Source organism: Ursus maritimus, unplaced genomic scaffold (assembly GCF_017311325.1).
Source record: "Ursus maritimus isolate PB19 unplaced genomic scaffold, ASM1731132v1 scaffold_1, whole genome shotgun sequence".
In the NCBI taxonomy this organism is placed as follows: domain Eukaryota; kingdom Metazoa; phylum Chordata; class Mammalia; order Carnivora; family Ursidae; genus Ursus; species Ursus maritimus.
In genome coordinates, this window is record NW_024423343.1 from 67,908,257 (window position 1) to 67,931,567 (window position 23,311).

The window sequence follows — 23,311 nt, forward strand, 5'->3', positions numbered from 1 at the left end:
TGCTGTCTTCTTGTTAGTAGCTTTAATATAATAGAAGACCTTGTCTGTTTTGTAATTAACACATCTTTACTGGAGAGATATTTGGAAGTGATTGCTGTGAATATACTGGTTAGTAAAATAAACACAATCACACACCACTTTCTGTTATCAGACAAATTTGTGAATTGTACACATTATACTCCAGATCAACAAACTGTGATATAACAGCCAAGTAGAAGACACATATTTATATAACCCTTTATTTTTCTGAAAATATGTATTCACTCTGACCTTGCAAATATAATTAGCTTGTGGGATGTGCAGATTTCAGTACCATGGTTGCTTTACTAATTGCAACTCTTGGAAATAGATACTAAATATTTGGAAGCTGCCAATACAAAATAAAAACTGCATCTTTTTTGTACATCTGTCTTAGCTTATAAAAGCAAAATAGTTTTAAAAACAATACTGTGTTCCATATTTATTCCAAGCACACCCAAGGGTCAAGAACCTATCATTTCATTTTAATAATGAATCTGGTTTAGGACTCAAAACTGTAATTATTTTCAAATTCAGTTTAATCCATAATTTTTTGGCTTCTTTCATGAGTATAGTACAGTTTACCCAATATGCTATTTATTTTCAAATTCATATTTTCATATCAACTGCTAGGTCACTGAGAGACTAGACTAAATTTCTAAAGCATCAATCCATGCTTCCTAATTTTTACATTCAAAGGAGGCTATATTGTAAAGCTCCTAAAATTACTTTAATACAAAGGTGTCTGAAAGAAAAATGCATAAATACTTTTGGCAGTAGTTACTATAATTATAATCTCTCCATCTCTGTCTCTTAACAGTAGCTGCCTTTGGCATTTCCAATTCCACTTATATTGAAGTCAACGACTATGGAAAGTGCTTAGAAATAAAATGAACTGAAGTAATTTTTTTAACAAAGCTTGAAAGAAAAATTTTAAGACCTCAAAATCAATGTCAAATATCAAAAAAAAAAAAAAAGAAAAGAAAAGAAAAAAGTTGTAATTCAGTTACCAGTTGTTACATACTTAAAAACATAAAGTCTCTAAATGACTATAAAAAATGCTAGGTGTAGAAAGAAAAGCAGCACTCCATATCAAATACCCTTTATCACCTAGAAATGACCTATTATCAACTGCTTAGGTTGTTTCCAGATTCTTTAAAAATTAAGGGTGCATGTGACCTGGGAAGTACTGCTGGGGTTTGTGACCCTTTTGTTACTTCTGCTGCCATGCACTGCCAAGCATCTATAAGAGAAAAACATCTTCTGTCTCTTGTAAGCCCACAGCATAAAAAATTCAAAGAAATCTTACTTTCTATGCCATTTCCAATGAAAAGCACTAAGAACTAAAACTGACTCATGCCAAATGCATATCACTGAATTGCTGTGATTTCTTAGTCTCAAGTTTGCAACACGGAAATTATTTATAAAATGTCAATTTTAGCTCTGGAAAAGAAATTCCTATGTGTATGTACATTTTCTTTCTCCATCCTTGGAGAACTGCTTACTGTAGCTAGAGATCTGTAGTACAACTTCAATATACTGGGAGAGATGGGGGATGGGGTGTAACTAGCATAATGTACTTTTTTTGACAAGTGAAGACATGCATCAAAATTCAAACGGTAAAGCCACAAGTTCTGAACATGTATGCCTTAATGAAAACAAATGGATCTTTAGAAACTAGAAACAGCAAAAGGTAATTAGACATTTTTAGATTCATAAAACTTTATAAAAAGAACATAGTTAAATCATAAAGTTCAGCAGAATTTTTTAGGGTATGCATGTAGTCAGTCTTGTATAGGTACTTAAATGCTTGAGAAACTGGAGGCAGAATCCTGCCTAAGTTACAATTCTGGTTCTACCACTGGCTAGCTCAGCAATCCAGGATAAGTTATTTACGCTCTCAATGTCTCCATTTGCTCATGAATGACACCTCACAGAGTTGGTGATTAGATTAAATAAAATAAATGTATACCTGCCACTGTAGTTCTTAGTGTTATTAACTGTGGCAGTCACAGAGTTGCCCAGCTCAGACCTCCGTTCAACAGAAGCTGCTGCAGAGAGCACAGCTAACTCACCACCGCCACATGCTATACACCTCTGGATCTTCTGGGAGTTCACCCCAGGTCATGTTTCCCTCGGGCTACGCCCAGCCAATGACTGAGCAATGTGGGGGTACTAGAAACCAGCCATTCCTGCCAAATAAAGAGAACGGATTCCTCTAACGGGCAACTTTGTCTCAAGGACTCCCCATCAGTCTGGTTGAAACTTTCTTAGAAACATGCCATATAGTCTGATGCTGTTCCTACCTTCCCAATTCTACCCAATTCCCAACTCTACCTTCCCTTTCTCCTTACACAGGGTCACACCTGTACTGCTGTCCCCTTTATCCATCACAGGTATTTACCCTAATAAATCTCTTGCATAGCTAATTCCCCTTTTGGAACGTGCTTCTTGGAGCACCCCAAATGACCTGGTAAACAGAGCAGAGTACTGTTATTGCAACAGAGTGTTAAAGTTAGAAAAAAGCTACTCCCAAAACCACATCAGAATTATAAATTTGGCATCCACAGACACTTGACATATGAAAACACCAGTAGAAAAGTAGAGAGGGGGCACCTGGCTAGGTCAGTCAAAGACCATGCGACTCTTAATCTTGGGGTCGTGAGTTCAAGCCCCACACTGCAGGTAGAGATTACTTAAATAAATATTTTAAAAAGAAAAGAAAATTAGGAAGAAACATTTAAAGACATCTATTTCCTTAGAAAAATTCCTAATTAAAGTTTTTTTTTGAAGTATAGTTATGCCAAATATTATCTCTTTTTAAAAGTAACAATATCCCTAGAATCTTGACACTCCTGTATAACAGATATTTCTAGGCTATGACAAATAAACACTAAACTTAAAAACTGAACCAGACTATTTATGAGCTATAAGAGACTATCATTTCTGGGTCACTGGCCTGATACCAACTTAGAATACCAATTCTATCTGGTGGCTACTCACCCAGCCTACATAAAATGGAAAAGTGACTTCAGATTCCTTTCTGGTACACAAACTAAAGCAATACAGTTGGTATGCTTATTGATAGTTCCCCAAAAAGGAAAGAAATAAGAAGTTTTAGAGACTAGAAGTTAGAGCTCAACCATGTTAATTAACAAGGTGGTAAGGCAGGTGGATAAGGGGAATAAAGCACTCACACACATTGCTTGTGCTTCAACATCATCTTCAAAGAAGCAGTGCAAATATAACCCTCAAACTACCATCTCTCACTAGGCAAGGTCATTTTTGCAAGAAAAATACGTAAAAGTTAATACCTGGATGTGTACACTTTTATATATTTTTATTGAGCTTATTAATTAAATATCACACAGAAATTATCTTGGGTAAGCCTCTGAACAACCAAGAGGTAGGCATTAATATTCACAATTTATGGATGAGAAAATGGAGGCTCAGAGAACTTGGATAAATTAAATGAGATGACACAACCAGCAAAGTGCTACCACCATGATTTGTACCTATACAGCATGCCAAAGCTAGTACTCTTCATCACCAAGCTATTTGATGTAACACTTTCTCCTAACACAAAAGCAAGAAAAGACTACTATTAGATTCAGTTACTTGACAGCAAGGTTTGTGTCTTATTCGCCATCAAATACCCATTCCCCAGCAGAGTACCTTGCACACACAATACGCTATAGAATAAATATCTATTGAAATCAAGAGCTCCAAAGAAAGCATTTTACATAGTTTTACCATTCATGTTTATTTCTCCTTCAAAAAAAGGGGGGCATTTGTTTTCTATAAAAATCTAATTACTAGCTTTACAAAATATATACTTCCCATTTCCTTATCAATGATCAGTTTTGAATTCATAAAATACTCTCCCATGGCATAGTGAACTGAAAAATCCAAACATCAAAGCACTGACCTGTGTTTAATTTGGAATAAAAACTGCACCCAGTAAAGCAATTTGGAATGTAAAAAAGTGGCAGTGAGTATCTATTAATCAGCTTACTAGTTGTCTAAGAATAATCACTGAGGAATCAACTATGACCTACAAGACTATCTAGCACCATAATCAATCCTAAATTCTTTAGGAAATTACAATGATTAGAACATATTAAGCTTATTAAAATATATGCGCTATGGAAAGGCTTCTTATACAAAGTCATAGTTTGCATTTGCTGGTACAATACTGGCATTAACAACAGGGAGTAGATCTTGTTCTTTATGTCCCAGTGTATGCCTGTGACACAGTAGTGATCAGTAAGTATCTGGTGAATGACCAAGCATCCTCAGATTGGGAAAAGGAAAGTATTTCAGAATCAAAAGTCAATAAATAATATTCTTACAGGTAATGGAAAGAGTTTTAAAGGTTTTCCTTTATCTTTACTGAAACAGCTTAATTTGAACTAATTTGAAACAGATTTATACCACTCAAAATACATAGTAAGTACTAAACAATAATAAAGTAGCGCAAAGACTATATTATTAACACAGAAACTATAAATTAAAAGAACTATACTAAGAAGTATTAGTTCCATATAAGATTTATGTTTCTTAGAACTTTAAACATAAAATTGCTTTAACATTCCTAGCTGACAATTTCTGATAATAAGAGTGTAAAACAGGAAGCAAACAAAAGATAATATAGTAACTAAACTTGTTCCAAGAGTTGGATGGGTATGCTCACAGAGCTATATTAGGAGTGGAAATAGAATTTTTATGTGTCCTATTTTCTATTTTTCTCTTGCAATCTGGAAAACTAGATGAAGAAAAGGTGTGTATATGTGTATACAATTCGAGAGTAGGACTATCCAGCCCTAACTGACCCTTATGGGATACTGACCAAAAGAAATCTTATGAATAACACGTATTCTAAATATCTTTCACTACCTTTAGTCTATGGCCATACCACCCTGAACACACCCGATCTCATTGATCTCGGAAGCTAAGGAGGGTCAGGCCTGGTTAGTATTTGGATGGGAGAAATTAATCACTTCAAAGGCTAGAATTTTAATATATTTATTTTTCTTTCCATCTGCATGTCCTAGAGAAATATGTCAGAAAAATAGTAAGTGCTCAATAAAAAAATCAGCTGATTCAGATTTTCTTAAATTAGGAGGTACAAAATACAAGGGAAAGTTTTCATTTCTTTTGTAGTCATTACCCTTACCTTCTTAAAGTGAGCAACATAGTTAAAGACTTGTTCTTAAAAAAATTCTCAGAAATATTCATATTCTATATTTTAAAATATGCTACTTGTTAATCTATTTAAGTAGCAATTAATTTAATCTCTACTCAAGACATATGGCTTCATAATACTAGGAGATAGGTATTAAAATCCCTGTTTTATAGACACGAAAACTGAAGCTCAAGATAGATAACTTGCTCAAAGTCATACCATAAAGAAGAGATAGAGATAAAAATGGAATTTGACTGCAGCCCTGATCCCAAAGCCTGTGCTCTTCATTACTCTATGCCCTGCCTTTATGATAAGTATTTCTGAACAATAATAAGAAAAAGCTAAAACAAACTATTGTTTTATAGTTTAAAATTCTCCACCACCTTAAAGCTTCTAATACAAAACTTTTGGATAAGTAAAATGCTTGCCCCATCCTTACCGTGAAAAAGATAAAACCTTATAAATCTCTGAAAATAAAAGGTAAACTCTCATAATATTCATTCCCTAATTCTTTCTTCCTATATTTGCATTTACTTTTCAAAGCCCCATCTTTTTTTATAAAATGCTGAATAAAGACAACAATAACAACATCAAAAACTATTCATTTTACATTCTAATATATCTGTGAAAAAAGCGTGAACAAAGAGGTAAGTATACCACCTGGAATAGAATTATTTCTACATTCTTCTCCAGAAGGACAAACTTCTCTTTTCTGAGTGATGTCCTGCCCGCCTATCAAAGCTCAGTCCAAGCTTCACTTACTTTGTGCAGCCATACTAATTTCTTTTTTCTTCTAATTTGTATTTACTATGTTTGCTATACAAGTACTACTTTATTCCATTTTGGCACATACAGGTTCTGAATAAGTATTCATTGAATTATTTCTCTCTCTAGCAACCAATTTAATACTTAGTTATAGAACAAAGCAGTATCAGTGTAATTTGTATTCTATCAGTATGCAATGTAGGATTATCAGCACATAAATGGCAGAATACTATTTGGCTCACTGGATGTATGTTATCTGGCATACACTAAATGTGTATGACTTACCTTCTCAAAATGACAAAGACTGGTTTTTTATCTATTTTATATACCAGAATCATTAGCACACAGGCACATCAGATGCACTTAAGAAATACCTGCTGATAAGTTAGTTATTTCTGATCAGTTGGAATAAAAATTTCTCAAGAAAATTCAGCCAGTATGAAGATTTATAGGGACTAAAGGGTTATTAGTGTTTTTTTTCTTTTAATGTTTTCAAAATAGAGAACATGAAGATTGTTATCAGTTACCAGGTAACATATGAACATTTTGCTGACAGGAATTGTGATAAGAAAATAGGTTCTCAAAAGTAGTAATAGTTGTATGGTAGTTTTATGACTTTGCACAAAGTCATCATTCTTTTTGCCCTAAAGAAGTATAATCATATTATAAGCTAAATTAACTTCTAAATCTGCTGCTGGATCAAGTCCAGTTGTGGGCTGAACATAGAAGATAACAAAACTTTAAGCAAGAGGCTGCCACTTTACTACTTGAGAACTGAAGCTTAAAATATTTGAATATGTGTATTTTACAAATAAACTAAAACAAAATTTTAAAAACGATTTCACTGTTAAGTTTAGGGTCAAGCTCATCAGTAATTTCTATAGCTTACTCTCCATTTAAATTATACATGTTATCATTTTCCACCTTTTAAACATTTTTTACATTTACAGGACATTTTTAAACATTTTAAAATATTTACAGGATTACATAATATACAGAGTGCTACGGATTCTTTATCATATAGTATATTTTATTATTTATGTAGGTCTCAATGTTTGGTCCTAGGGACGTTGCAAAAGCTGACAGGAATGAGTCTGTCTAAATTGTTTTTTAAAATTAATACAACAAATACTATATGAGGAAAATCAATTAATACATAGTAACTACTATAAATAGTACAGTGAACTACTGAGAAATGTGTAGCCCCTTACCCTGACTTACACTGAAGGGAGTGGTATCTATCCATATAAGTTAAGAAAAAGTCTTGCAATAACCTCTGGTACTTTCTCACTTTCCAATCCTGAGTTACTCTAATTACATAGTTCATAATTGTCTAATATTAAAGACCCAGTAAAACAGCTTGAGCTCTGAAGTTTTATAGACCTGATTGGTATCCTTGTTCTGCTGCTTAATAATGCTATAATTTTGGGCAAAGTAATCTCTTTGACCTTAATTTTTTTACCCTTTCATTAATAAAATGGAGTAATAATGGTATCTCCAGAATTACTAAAGAATATATGAGACAAGTTGAAATATTTATCATACCTGGCACCCAGCAATAATTCCATAAAGATACAATCAAGTCACTATAAAAGGAAATCAAACATCATGAATTAATGAGATTACAAAGATTCAGTGCTTACCTAATTGCTCAAAAATAGGTAATACTGGGATTTATAAAAATGAAAATATAAAATTTACAGGAAAGAGGTATTAAGTGAACAGAGTCTCAACTTGAATAATTTACATATAGATTGTCATTTTAACTCTTGATCTAATCATTGTCTTACTAAATATTTTGACAGCTTTGATAAATCACATGCAGGGAAGGGGAAGGAGAATACTATGCTATTCTTCAGTTTTTGTAAGCTTATATTCTTGGGTTTAATATTTTACCTGGAACACTCTGGCCATGGATTTACTAGCATTTAATTTGGCTCATAGTTTTGAGAGGTCTTGACACTAAAAGAACCACAAATTACAACCAAACTCAGACATCCTATAGATGAAGTTACATTATTGAGAAAGACTGGATCCTTATTTTAGGTCGTGAAATTGTATGAGTCTACATGTTAGGTACAAGAAGTGATGTGAATCATCACTGATAGATATTTATACTAAATTTTTTAAAAAATATTTTTTCACAACATATAAACCTAGACAGTGCTACCTATGATTTTATAAAGTAATTTTAGATATATTATTTTGAAAAAATTACTACATTTTACCATATGACAACAGTTATGTCATACTAGTATATTTTTAAATGAAATTCATTCTTTTAACATGAATTATGATTAATTAGAAATTAATGCAAATTCCAGTTATAAAACTGCCATTTAAGATATATAAACAAGATAACTAAAAATACATATTTATATTGTTTTCCGAATGTCTTCCTTCATCGTATTTAAGTTTATATTTTCCTTTTCAAAGTGGCCACCAACTCATGAATCAAGTATAAAAAGTCAGATACACTAATACTACAAAATAGAACTCTAATTATATTTAACATTAAGCTTCAGTGATTTTTTTGTAAATATTGTGGTGGAGAGACTTAATCAGATAATTCTGTTATATTTCTAAAATGATAATTATTACTTAAATGAGTTAATCTGAATTATTAAAAAGATACCTTAATTAGGAATTAAACTTAAGAAGTACTATACTATACTTTAATTCATAAAACTAACAAATGTCAAGGATTTTCAACTCTTTTTATCTGTACAGTTAAGTAACAATATACTTAGTTAAAAAAGTAAATTGAAATATAGGTACACAGCAAGCATCAGAAGTAATCCATTCTGAATTGTCTAGTGTATCGGTTTCTATTATTATTGTTTTTGTGGCTAGATTCCACCTCTGAAAAGCTAAATCACATCTAATAGGATCATGATTTAGAGAAGGCCTCAATTTTTATTCATCATAATAATATGATGTCAGAAAGTGTACAACTTCAAATCATGACAGATAAAAACTCCATGTTTAACAGCCTCATTTAGTTTGTTTGAGCTGGTGAGCAGATGTAAATGTAATCTGCAATACTAGCAAACTCCAGGTCTGATAGATAGCAAGCTAATATTTATTTTTAAGTGCTCTAAAAATTATTTGTAAAAGCTGCATAAAAAGGATTCCATAAATGTATTGTGATTTTATTTTAACAATTATTCTCCACTACAATGGAAGTACATGCTCAAACAAGACACCTCAGCAGTATTTTAAAGCAGTAACCACCTAGCCAATTTCTGTATGTTCTGTAGTTTTTCTAATCCACTCTCCCTGTGGTTGAGCAAAATCGAATTGCCTCTCACATTTGCAGACAGCTCTGTGAAGGTGATAATAGAGCTGCTCCCTGCTGTCATGAGGCAGGAAATAGGAAAATGGCATATGGGGCTAGAAAGAAAGAAATAAAAAAAAGAAAGAGAGAGAGAGAGAACGAAGGGGAAAAAAAGAACTAAACAAGAACAAAAGATTTCAACAAAGAACAACTATAACCCAATATGCTTTGCAAGTTAATCTCTTTTCCTAATCATTTAGCATATTTAAATCATTCATCTGTGTCCTCACTCCAAAAATGCGAATGGCTGATTCTAAGTCTTGGGTCAAGTTTTCATCGTCTAAAATATTTGGAACATCCAACTCCAGAATATGTCCTGCACATTGCCTGCAAAACAGAGTGTCTTTAACTAGATACATAAAATGTTGTGCCAATCCCAAATTTGCTATTTTAAAATAAAGGAAGGTAGAACAATGTTTATTAATAACATGTGTATATTAATAAAATGTATACAGCAGGCTTTTAGTATGGTCTAACATTCCTAAATCTATGAAATACAAACAATTTTAAAAATAAACACTTATGATTAGACAATAGCTGATTAAAGTAGAAACAAATCTCTAAGTAGTTATATTGCTAATAATACCAAGACGACACATTTTTCAACTTGTACAGATTTTTTTGTTTGTTTTTTTAAGTACACAGACAGGGTTTTTTTTGTGTAAGAATCCTGCTTTAAACAAAAGAAATTTTAATTTAATGTATCTGGAAGCAATGTGGCAGTAGATGCTAATAAAGATAGAATCTACTCTACCTTTCCTTTTACACTCTGAATGGGATCCACAACCACTGCCACAGCTCTCTCCGACAAGGCTTCAAAGCTCTGCTGAGTGTTGATATCCACACCAGAAAGCCAACAACCAAAGCCAGGGTGACTGTGATACCAACCAACAACCATCTCAGGCCTGAAACAAAGAGGGCATTNAGCGGTTCAGAACAGAACAAGTAATACACATTTATGATATGAAAAGAAACAACACACTAACAGGGTATAAATTAAGAAGAGATGAAAAACGCACAGGTGTGAAAAAAGCACCATTAGAAACACTGAAATCATACACCGTATTATCCAGAAAACATGGAAATGAATAAGCATGACAAAGGAGTGCTATCATTAAGAGATGCACATTAGCAGTGGTAGATAAGGCTTTCAGTTTTTCACCTTGTTACCACACTTTCTCTGAGCCAGTTTTACCCTTTCAGCATTCAAGTAAATATCTACTCTTTAACTCCTTAGGTTGGGAGTTGGATTTTCCAGGCAGAGTACATTTTTAACAATGGACACCAGGATCCACTGTTGTGAAAGGATTAAATATCAATTAAACCAGCAGTAGAACTAGGAACTCAGTCAAAAACCAATTTGCACTGTTCTGCTCAGCTGCTGAGCCTTTTGCTAACATTAATTTTGAAGTTTCTTCCACAGTAGAAGAATTTGAGCAAGAGAATGACAACTATTGAGATTTAATCTGGGGGGGGGGAACTTGAAGAATATTTGCATTCTACTTTCTCTCTCTTTAAAAAGCATATGCTTAATATAATTAAAAATCAGAGTCATTCAGTTTCAATACATGGAACATACAAGCTCTTTCAATTATAAGTTACTAGGCAGTAACTCCATATGCTGTTAAACAGGGAAGCTACAGCCCAAGCTTACTATGTGATGGTTGCGAAATTTAACATGAGGCAGTTTTCTCATTGGCAAATTTCTTTGACTCTAGAAGAAGAGATACTAGGTAGGTGATACATAGCATTGAGAGTAATACCTTTACATGAACTACATGGCTTTTTTCCCCTAGGTATATTCATAAACATCCAGATTTTCGAAATACATCTCTAAAAATATTTCCCATTATTCCTTTATATAATCAGTTAAAATACTTACCTTCCTGTCTGCTTCAACATATCTAACATTTTGGCTTGGAACACTGGATCAACTGCTTCCACGCTGACACCCTGGTTAAGATAGAAAGAAACATCATTAGTTTTAGAACTATGAAAAAAGAGCCACAAACATTTATTCACTCTAACTGAACAAAAAGCTACCCCCAAACCTCAGGGTTGATCTCAGGGTTTTAAGACTGAGCCCCCACTGGGCTCCGCACTGGGTGTGGAGCCTGCTTAAGATTCTCTCTCAACCGGGCTCAGCTGGTTAAGTGTCTACCTTCGGCTCAGGTCATGATCCTGGAGTTCCAGGATCGAGCCCTGCATCAGGCTCCCTGATCAGCGTGAAGTCTGCTTCTCTCTTTCCCTCGGCTCCTTCCCCTGCTCATGCTCTATCTCTCACTCACTCTCTCTCAAATAAATAAATAAAATAAATAAATAAATAAATAAAATCTTTAAAAAAAAGATTCTCCATCCCCCTCTCCCTCCCCCACAATTCCCCATTCGAGACAATCTATAACCAAGTCTTTTAAATGCTGTGTTATCTTGCTAGGTCAACCAAAAAATTTTAGAACATGGAAGAATTAAAGGCATTCATGTCATCTTTCCAGTGATAGCTCACTGCCGTTTTAACTCCTACAAGGCTTTCTTCTAACATTAGGAATTTAATTCTAATCTATCCCAATAAATCGTTAACAACGTAAGCACTTCCTTCCTACCAAAACAAACAATATTTGAATTCCAATTGAGGAAGCATCCTCAAGAATAGGGGTATACAATCTGTTGCCTATAGGTTTTTTACTTTTTTTTAAAAGGGTATTTGAAAAAAACAAAAACCACAAGAATATGCGACAGGAACTTACATCTTTACAGAAAGTTAGCTAACTCTTGGGCCAGAAGAAAACCTTTCTAATCTACTACACAGAATGAACACAAAGATCAAAATCTTCTATTTCATATTGTCAAACAAGCATTTACGAGGAAATAATGATACTAAAGCTTAAGAACTTTTTATTATAATTGATAAGGACCACATGTAACAGAAATACTAGTTAACTTTATTAGTTTTTTCATATTCTGAAATGAAAAGGTAAATATAGATAAAAATAGCCTAAGATATAAAAATAGCCTAAGATATAAATCTAAATCTTTAGTTAATACATAGCATATTTCCCTATACCCAGGTGGACAAAATTAGTAGATCTAAATTAGTTTACCTCAACAAACTAGTCCATTTGGAGAAAAATTTGTGTATTTTTCTATATTTTGCATTATTTACAAATACACTGCAATCTGTAGTAACTACTCTGTTTAAAATGCTGGGACCTCTCTCTAAAATAAGTAACAACAAATACATAAATCTTTAAAAAAATGGGGTGCTTGGGTAGCTTAGTCAGTTAAGCATCTGACTGGTGATTTAGGCTCAAGTCATGATCTCATGGGTCTTGGGATCGAGCCCACAATGGGCTCCACACTTATCAGGGAGTCTGCTTGAGATTCTCTCTCTCCCTCTCCTTCTGCCCCCGCCCCAACTCACACACACTCTCACTCACTCAAATAAACAATAATAAATAAATCTTTAAAATGCTTGGGCATCTGAGTGGCTAAGTTGGTTAAGCGGCCGACTCTAGATTTCAGTGTAGGTCATGGTCTCAGGGTCATGAGATTAAGCCCCACGTAGGGCTCCGCCAAGTATGGAGTCTGCTTAGGATTCTTTCCCTCTCCCTCTGCACTCCACCCCTCAGTGTGTGATCTCTCTCTATAAATAAATAAATAAATAAATAATAAAAATATAACTTGTTTTATTCTATTATCTACTTTATCAAGGTATACTTACAGTTAAGAGCCTCAAACAAAGCAAACAGCTTTATGACAATTTCTTTAATCCAGTTATTTTATAAGGCTCAGTAAGAGAAATGTTGCATAGTAGGGAAAGAACAACCATCAGAAAAATATACATGTTACGTTTTTCTAGGCAAACAGATGAGAAGGATATGTGTGTAGTTTTTTTTTTTTTTTTTAAGATTTTATTTATTCATTCGACAGAGAGAGAGACAGCCAGCGAGAGAGGGAACGCAAGCAGGGGGAGCAGGAGAGGAAGAAGCAGCCTCCCAGCGGAAGAGCCTGACGTGGGACTCGATCCCAGAACGCCAGGATCACGCCCTGAGCCAAAGGCAGACGCTTAACGACTAAGCCACCCAGGCGCCCCTGTGTGTAGTTTTTTATAAGAAAGGCAGAATGGTTGTTATTTTTTGGCCATTTTCTTTTTTTTTTTTTTTTTTTTAAATGATTTTTTATTATATTATGTTAGTCACCATACAGTACATCCCCGGCTCGATGTAGGTTGATGATTCATTAGTTGTGTATAAACAGTGCACCATGCAACGTGCCCTCCTTACTACCCATCACGGTCTATCCCATCCCCACCCCCTCCCTCTGAAGTCCTCAGTTTGCTTTCTCATACCATAGTCTCTCATGTTTCATTCCCCTTCTGATTACCCCCTTTCTTTATCCCTTTCTTCCCCTACCGATCAACCTAGTTCTTATGTTCCATAGATGAGAGAAATCATATGATAGTTGTCTTTCTCTGCTTGACTTATTTCACTTAGCATTATCTCCTCCAGTGCTGTCCATGTTGTAGCAAATGTTGAGAACTCTGCTCTTTCTGATAGCTGAGTAATATTCCATTGTATATATGGACCACAACTTCTAATCCAGTCATCTGTGAAGGGCATCTCGGCTCCTTCCACGCATTTAGCTATTGTGGACATTGCTGCTATGAACATTGGGGTGCATATGGCCTTCTCTTCACTACGTCTGTATCTTTGGGGTAAATACCCAGTAGTGCAATGGCTGGATCATAGGGTAGCTCAATTTTTAACTTTTTAAGGGACCTCCACACTGTTTTCCAGAGTGGCTGTACCAACTTGCATTCCCACCAACAATGTAGGAGGGATCCCCTTTCTCCACATCCTCTCCAACAATTGTTGTTTCTTGCCTTGTCTATTTTTGCCATTCTAACTGGCGTAAGGTGGTATCTCAGTGTGGTTTTGATTTGAATTTCCTTGATGGCTAATGATTTTGAACATTTTTTCATGTGTCTGTTAGCCATTTGTATGTCTTCATTGGAAAAGTGTCTGTTCATATCTTCTGCCCATTTTTTGATTTGTTTATTTGTTTCTCGTGTATTGAGTTTGAGAAGTTCTTTGTAGATCTTGGATACCAGTCCTTTATCTGTAGTGTCATTTGCAAATATATTCTCCCATTCCGTGGGCTTTGGCCATTTTCTTTAGATCTAAATGCATACCTTTTTACACAAGTCCAATGCATTAAACAAAAGAGCAAAACAAAACCTTCTAAAGAATAATGCATTCTAAATAAGTAAAGTAGATGACTTCCAAATTTGTACGTAGAATACTTCCTCTCTAGAGAAATTAACACGCCTGGGCAAAAGAACTAAAGTTTGCCATAGTTTTTTGGTTTCTTTAAACTTAACATTTTGAATACTTTAAACTTAAGAGTCATTTATCACCATCTATAAAAAAACGGGGGGGGGGAGACTAGATTTCAAATCAAAAGGAATAAAATGTGAGGACTAGATAACGTATGTGAATTAGAAGTCTAATTAAAAGAGTCTCTAAAATCTTCTGAATGGAGTGTTCAAATTAAAAGCCTACTATTTTAGGGTAACTAACTTATAAATCTAGTATGCTACACTAGTTAGAGCTGAAAGTATGAGTTAAGGGATTTAATGCTAACATCATTCAATTTGTGGACCTATAGAGAATTCTTGATGCATTTAAAAGATGAATGATTTAAAAAAAAAGGATGAATGATTTAATTCCATACAGGGTAGAAATTTCTATCATTAATCTTACGATGGATTTTTCCTATCAGGAAGAGAAAATATAATGTGATCAAAATTATTTTGCATAGGAAAAGGAAAGAGAAAAGAAACACATTTACTTACAGCAGGCAACCATAAAAAGTACTCACTGTTCCTGACTGTGGCATAGCAAACACATCAATCACTCTGACGGTGTAATCATCAACAAATTCTCCGAGCATCAGACCCATAACTTCCATGGGAACTCCAGCCCGACCATGCTTTAACATCTGTAAAGAGGAAGATACAAGCATATAAAGCTTTAATATCTTTGGTATTTTTTTTTTTAAATAACCTAAGTTTGTTTCAGTGGAAATAAAACACTCTTATTTTACAGATGCACCTAGAGCAATGGCTTAAGTTTGAGGGTTAACATGACAAATACTCCCAAGTAAAAGAAAGTGAAAGCAACAGAGTTCTCTAAAGCAAGTAACTCTATTCAATACTTACTTTTAACAGTGCAAGGGAAGAAATATAGACTTGTTCTGCTGTGTCCACCGCAGGAGCATCTGTCGGTGGCCCCTAGAAATAAGCACATCAATTATTATAAACACACAGTTTATGAGTTTAAAATTAAAGGTATATGTTATATAAACTTGATTGTTTTTAAGAGTTTTGGGAAAACCCATCAATTGTCCTTTTATTCTCAAGTATCCCTTTATTCAGGCACAATACAAATAATCAAAACAACTTTGTAAATATCAAACCTGTGGAAAACAAATCAAATTTAGTGCTCAGGCAAGTGTCCAGCGGACATAAAGCTTACATCTTTCAGCACTGCTAATCTACCTCTGCTACAAAATAACTACAATGCACCAATTAGTCATGGTTCTTCTTCTCAATCTGGGATGGATTTTCAGACAGTTTGTACACTAGGGCTATGGGATCTCTGCAGGTGCACAGATATAGCTGGGGGGAGGGGACAGAAGATTTCTAATCCCTAAGTAAAAGAGCTGTGAACAACATACTATGCACTCACCTGATAAAGTTGTTCCCCTCCCCAATACAACAAATTTAACACAAGTGCACCAGATGTGAACAAACTGGCGTAGCCAACATGAAAATACTTTCAAATTCTGACTAGCACCTTTAAAACAAACGTTACTATTTATCTTACTACAGGTTAAGGCAGACACTATATTCCCCCTAAGGACTGTGTCTTCTTCATCAAAAGCAACAAGCCTCTTTTGACTATAACATTCAGAGGCACAAGGTAATTTACATAGGGTCCTTACCCTCCAGATGACTACAATCTTATACATGTAATTCTGCACACATGAAAGCTTTCTTGTTTTTCAATATTCAACAGTCTGGGAAATTAAAATGAGATGTGTCCTATAATTGCCAGGTTCTGTTTTGCTCGAAGTTCCCTTTCCTTGACAATAACTCTATTACAAATTACAAAAGAAATGTTAGTTATCCAAATTATAAAGCAATATTCTATCATGCTTTATAGGTTTAATTACTAAAATTAATCAATCGCTTTACTCATTACATTTCAGATGTGTAGGTCTATGTGTATTTTGTGCTTCTTCTTGTCTATTTAAATGCTAAATTCTGTGATTTTTTTAATTTTAATTTTTTGTTTAAAAATTCTTAATATTTGCTGGCAGCATTAAATATAAAAAGTTCTACAATAAGTTTTTTCTAAATACAAGAATACAAAATTCTTTTTTTTCTAATAGAAATTATTTGTTTCCTTATGTACAAAGGGGTAAGAAAAATCAAATGCCTAATTTTATTTTTAATAATAAATGTCAGATAATAAATTTAAAAACCAACAGTAATTCTCCATTTATTAGTGCCTAATGCAGCTTTACTGCTTACCTTTCAAATAGAGATGAGTCTCTTTCAAAGGTTTATTTATTTATTTACTTGAGAGAGGGGGAGAGAGAGAGAGGGAATGCATGGTGCAATCAAGCTGGGGTAGAGGGGAGAGGAAGAAGGAGAGAATCCTCAAGCAGACCCCCACTGAGCACAGAGCCCCATGAGGGGTTTGATCACAGGACCTTGAGATCATGACCTGAGCCGAAATCACGAGTTGCACACTTGATTTCCTGAGCCACCCAAGTGCCCCAGTATAAGTCGCTTTCAGAATGAAAACTCTAAGGTAGGCTAAAGTGCTATCATGCCAAAACATTTGTTGGGATCATCATATAAAACATAATACTTTTTAGGGGCACCTGGGTGGCGCAGTCGTTAAGTGTCTACCTTCTGCTCAGGGCGTGATCCCAACGTTCTGGGATCGAGCCCCACATTAGGCTTCTCCGCTAGGAGCCTGCTTCTTCCTCTCCCACTCCCCCTGCCTGTGTTCCCTCTCTCACTGGCTGTCTCTCTCTGTCAAATAAATAAATAAAATCTTTAAAAAACAACAACAACAACAACAAAATACTTTTTAAAGATTTTATTTTAGAGAGAGTGTGGGAGTGCAGACAGGGAGAGGGACAGAGAGGGACTAGCAGACTCTATACTGAGCACGGAGCCCAACGTGGGGCTCAATCTCATGACCCTGAGATCATGACCTGAGACAAAGTCAAGAGTGGCTGCTCAACCAACTGAGCCACCCAGGTGCCCCTAAAACACAGTAATTTTGTTGCTATGATCATTTTATTCATCTAACTAAGAAAGTAAAGAAAGTTTAAGAAAAAAGGTGAGGACAGTAGTAAGTTAGCTGTGATGAGAGGTCTTAGGATAGTACTACTTTAAATCAGGATAATGAACACTGTATTTATTCATAGAGATTATTTCCTGAATCCAGAGCAACTTAAAAATTCCATATGGAGAAAGAATTTAAACTGGTATCTAGACTGTAGTTATTAATACAGCCTTTCTTTCTTTTTTTTTTTTTTTAATACTGCCCTTCTTAACTTGCCAGAAAATACTAAAAAAAGGAACAGGGAAATAAAACATCATACCATCAGGAAAATGTATTACTGACAAAGTCAAGAAACTACCCCTGCCATCAATTAAAGAAGAAACAGTCTGTTTTGTTCAACATTATATATAACTAGTACCTAGCAAAGTGCCTGGCACATAGCAAGAACTTAGTAAGTACTGGCTGAAAAAAAATGAAATGAATAAATTGAGGTACTATAAGCCAATGGAACAGAAATGAAAAATACCCACCAGTTACTCTGTGAGAGAGAACAAGCCATATGTAAGTAGATATAAAGATCACTACCTCCTCTTTCACTATTTTCTTCTGGTTCAGAAACATACTAAGAGAAAGCCATGCAGCTGTTTCTCTACTAGATGGGTGCTGTTTTTTGAGAGAGCAGCCAGTGATATTTCCTGTTGCTCCTCTCACTCCATGACTATTTTGTTTCTTGATCTAGTCAGAGACTACATTCCTCAGGAAAAAAACTTGGCAAGAAGTTCAGAAGAGTTTGTAGTGGTGAAGTGCATTTTTTAAAAAGTAATCTCTACACCCAATATGGGGTTCAAACTCACGACCCTGAGATCAAGAGTAGAGATCAAGAATCACATGCTCTTCTGACTGAGCCAGCCGGGTGCCCCTGAAATGTATTCTTAAAAGAAATAAAAATAAAAAGAGTAATCCACGTAAAATACTGTCTATAGGAGAGATGTTAAGGACCTCGGGTAGTTGTAAATATTTGAGACTATCATTTTTCAAATGCTCACCTGTCCAGAATATCATACAATCAGGCAAAGAAGAAAAAGAAAACTCCATTAAAGACCCTGGAAACTGAGCTTAACTTAAGCCAAGTTAAGAAAAATGTGGGGCTATGGACAATGTACCTACATTGTCTTTTGGCAAATGCTCCTGAGCAATAGCATCCTGATGATTCAAAGAGAGGAAAGAAATCTAAAATAGGACTCATAAACAAAATTTTAGAAAACGATTTGGCATCAGTACAATATACGCTTTCCCAAGTTTGAAATAGAAAGTTCAAGGACGGACCAAGATGAAAAGATGAAAAATAATTAAGAACTAAAATCACACGGGAGGAAACAAAGGTAAAAATAAGATTATGACAAGTTTAATTCACTGATACAGAACACAAAGAAGATGTCTCAGAATGTAGACTTAAAGTCAGAGATGAAAACTACTAAAATATAATGATACTAGAGGACAAAGGAGCTATAAGCTAAGAAACAGTTGTTCCTAAGGACAAAATAAGAAATAGAATCAATAAGTAAAGATAAAGCTGAAGAAAACTTTCGTGAATGAAAAAAAATTTCCCCCCAACTTTCGGATCACTAAATGTCAGGCAATAATCAGTAAAGAAAGTATTATACCTTGAAAAATCTTGGGCAATTTTTTTTTTTTTTTAAGAAGGGGAGCGAAGGAGGTGAGGGGCAGATGCAGAGGAAGAGAGAGAATCTTAAGCAGGCTCCATGCCCAGCCTGGAGCCTGATGCAGGGCTTGATCTCACATCCCTGAGATCATGACCTGAGCCGAAATCTAGAGTTGGACGCTTAACTTAGACACCCAAGCACCCCAGGTAAATCTTAATTACACAGATAAAGCAAAATCTCTAAAAACATGAAAGCAGAAAAACTAACCTGATGAAAAAAAATGCAACTCAGGTGGACTTTGGACTTCTTTGCAACATTAAATGGCAGAAAACAATGAAAGAAAGTTTCCAAGTTTTAAGAGAGAAACCCTGTGAGTCAGAAATTTTATACTCAATTTAAAAAATATCTGAAGGCCCATAAACATGTTACTAAGTAAACAAGGACTCAAAAATATGATTCCATGTATCCTCCTTCAAAGAACTTCTTGAGGGGCGCCTGGGTGGCGCAATCGTTAAGCGTCTGCCTTCGGCTCAGGACGTGATCCCAGCGTTCTGGGATCAAGTCCCACATCAGGCTCCTCTGCTAGGAGCCTGCTTCTTCCTCTCCCACTCCCCCTGCTCGTGTTCCCTCTCTTGCTGGCTGTCTCTCTGTCAAATAAATAAATAAAATCTTAAAAAAAAAAAAAAAAAACTTCTTGAATAACTCAAACCAGTTGTGCCCCCACAAATCAAAATTAAAACCTGAAAAATGGAAAAGCCATCTGATTATTGAAAGCAGTTAAAAACAGATATAGATCTAAATAATACAAATAAACAGGGTTCAAAACCACAGATATTGTCCAAGTAATACAGGGCAGTGGAAAGAAATGAAGTAAACAAAATTTTATTTTACATACAGTAGGGGGGAAAAAAAAGAACTCTAATTTAACTACTACAGAAATATGGATTAAAAAGTCTTCTTAAACAACTTAAAATAACCACAATAAACATTAAAACTGAATGTACACCTTACAAAATCACTGGAGAAAGAAAAGCAAACACAACACTGATAATTAAAAAAAAAAATCCAAACACCAGTAGAGAACCGAGAAGGGATCAAAACAGAAACAGCAAATACAAGGTAAGATCAAATATCCTAGTAATGGAGAAATATAAACGAATTAAAGACCCTTGTTAAAAGCCTATCATAATAGGTTTAAAATGGAAATTCATGCATATACTGCTTACAAAAAAAAAATTAAAACAAAATAAAAGGCTTGGTGAGATTTGTCACTCAGTGACATACTTACATTTCTTTTTGTAAACACAGCCATGATGGCTACTACATTTTACTCACCTTGCCTTTGTTCAGTGATACGTTACAGTAATAGTTTTCCCAGTATTAAACCACCTTTTTACTCTTGGGATGAAACTGCTGACATGATTTACTTTTTTTTTTTTTCTTTAGGGTTTTGTTTCCCTGTTACAAGTGAGACTGGTCTGGCATATTTGGTGTGTGTGTGTTAAATTTGTCAGGTTTTTATATCATTACGCTAGATTTAAAAATTATTGTGAAATTTTACACTTTACCATTTTCTGCGTTCTACTAATATTAATACAGTTAACCCTTGAACAACATAGGGGTTAAGGGCACCTACCCCCCACCCAGTCAAAAATCCACATATAACTTTTTTTTTTAAGATTTTCTTTATTTATTAGACAGAGAGAGACAGCCAGCGAGAAAGGGAACACAAGCAGGGGGAGTGGGAGAGGAAGAAGCAGACTTCCAGCGGAGGAGCCTGATGTGGGGCTTAATCCCAGAACGCTGGGATCACGCCCTGAGCCGAAGGCAGACGCTTAACAGACTGAGCCACCCAGGCACCCCTCCACATATAACTTTTGACTCCCTCAAAACTTAACTACTAATAGCCCACTGTTGACCAGAAGCTTTATTGATAACATAAATAATTTAAATAATTAACATTTTGTATCTTACATGTATTATATACTGTATTCTTATAATAAAGATAAAGAAAAGGTTATTAAGAAACACAGAAGAGAAAATACATTAATAGTACCAAAATGTATTTATTGAAAAAAAATTGCATATAAATAATGACCAATGTAGTTCAAACCTGTGCTGTTCAATGATCAACTGTATATACTAAATTATCTATGTCTTAAAAATTTGGAAGAGTTCAATATTAAATATTTGGCTCTAAAGCTGATTTTGGAGTTGATTATTGTAACTTTTTCAGTGTTATTAATAAATTCAGGTTATTTATGTCTTCATACTATTATATTGTCCCAGAAAGTTTCGTTTTAGTAGATTACAAAGTTATGATCATAGAATTGAACATATTTTAATTTTTAATTGTTTAATACTGAAAACATTTAAAACTAAATATGTTTCTCTATATCACATTATATCACCGTCCAGATAGATTAATAATTTACATTTACAAAAAATCAAATTATAACAAAACTTGACTAAAAATATTAGTGAAACTTCTAATTTATTCTATGAGGCCAATATTACCCTGATGTCAAAGCCAGACAAAGACACTAAAGAAAACTACAGACCAATATCTCTTACAAACACTGGTGTAAAAATCCTCCGCAAAATAGCAAAACAAAACTCAACAGCAAGGATGGCTCAACATATGAAAACTGACCAATGTAATACACCTCATGAACAGCATGAAGGGAAAAAACCCCACATGATCATTTCAACTGATGAAGAAAAAGCATCTAACCAAATTTAACACCCTTTCATAATAAAAACACTGAACAAAGTAGGGGTAGAAGGAAACTACCTCAACATAATAAAGCCATATCTGGCCGCACATGGGTGGCTCAGTCAGTTAATGTCAAATCTTGATTTTGGTTCAGGTCATGTCTCAGGGTCGTGAAATCAAGCCCCACTGCAGGCTCTATGCTCAGAAGGGAGTCTACTTGAGATTCTCTCTCTCCCTCTATCCTTTCCCCAGCTCACATTCTCTCCCTCCCACTAAAATAAATAAATAAATCTTAAAAAAAATAATAAAATAAAAACCATATCTGAAAGCCCACAGTGAAGACAAAAAGTGCTTCCTCTAAAATCAGGAACTAGGCAAGTATGCCTGTTTTTACTACTTCTATTCAACACAGTACTAGAAGTTCTAGCCAAAGCAATTAGACAAGAAAAAGAAGTAAAATGCATCCAAACTGGAAAGGAAGAAGTAAAATTGTCTCTGTTTGCAGACAATATGCTCTTACATGTAGAAAACTCTAAAGATTACACACAAACGATTAGAATTAATAAACAAATTTAGCAAAATAGCAGGTTACAAAGTCAACAGAAAAATCAGTTGCATTTCTATTGTGAACAATGAACAATCTGAAAAAGAAATCACAAAAGCAGGGTGCCTGTCTGGCTCAGTCAGCAGAGCGTGGGACTCTTGATCTCAGGTTGTGAGTTCAAGCCCCACACTGGATATGGAGCCTACTTAAGGAAAAAAAAATAAAAAGTAATTACAAAAGCAATTCCATTTACAGTAACATTAAACAGAATAAAATACTTAAGAATTAACTTAACCAAGGAGGTAAAAGAGTTGTACAAAGAAAACTATAAAACACTGTTGTAAGAAATTAAAGAACATAAATAAATAACATGAAAGGGCAAACACATCCCATGTTCATGGATCACAAAGCTTCATATTAAAAAGTCAAGACTACCCAAAATGACCTACAAATTCAATGTAATCTCTATCAAAATTCTAACGCTGCTTTCTGCATAAACAGAAAACCCATCCTTAAATTCATATGGAATCTCAATGGACCCTAAACAGCCAAGACAATCTGGAAAAAGAACAAAACCAGAGGCCTCAAACTTGCTGATCTCAAAACTAACTACAAAGCTACAGTAGTCAAAACAGTGTGGTATTGGCATAAAACCAGACATACAGACCAATGAAAAGCACAGACTGCCCAGAAATAAACCCTTGCATATACGGTCAAAT

The 23,311-nt window shown here is 34.6% G+C and overlaps 1 protein-coding gene across 2 annotated transcripts in view; it reads right to left on the bottom strand.

The window, feature by feature from the left end:
* The window catches only part of PSMD14 (proteasome 26S subunit, non-ATPase 14), a 99,887-nt gene that overhangs the window by 27,703 nt on the left and 48,873 nt on the right, over positions 1 to 23,311 (bottom strand). For both annotated transcript variants that reach the window (XM_040644571.1, XM_040644570.1), the window contains exons 4-7: positions 15,523 to 15,594; positions 15,183 to 15,302; positions 11,188 to 11,258; positions 10,060 to 10,210 (exon numbers count right to left, since the gene is read on the bottom strand). In XM_040644571.1, the coding sequence (XP_040500505.1) occupies positions 10,060 to 10,210; positions 11,188 to 11,258; positions 15,183 to 15,302; positions 15,523 to 15,594 (414 nt within the window). The remainder of the gene's footprint in view (positions 1 to 10,059; positions 10,211 to 11,187; positions 11,259 to 15,182; positions 15,303 to 15,522; positions 15,595 to 23,311) is intronic.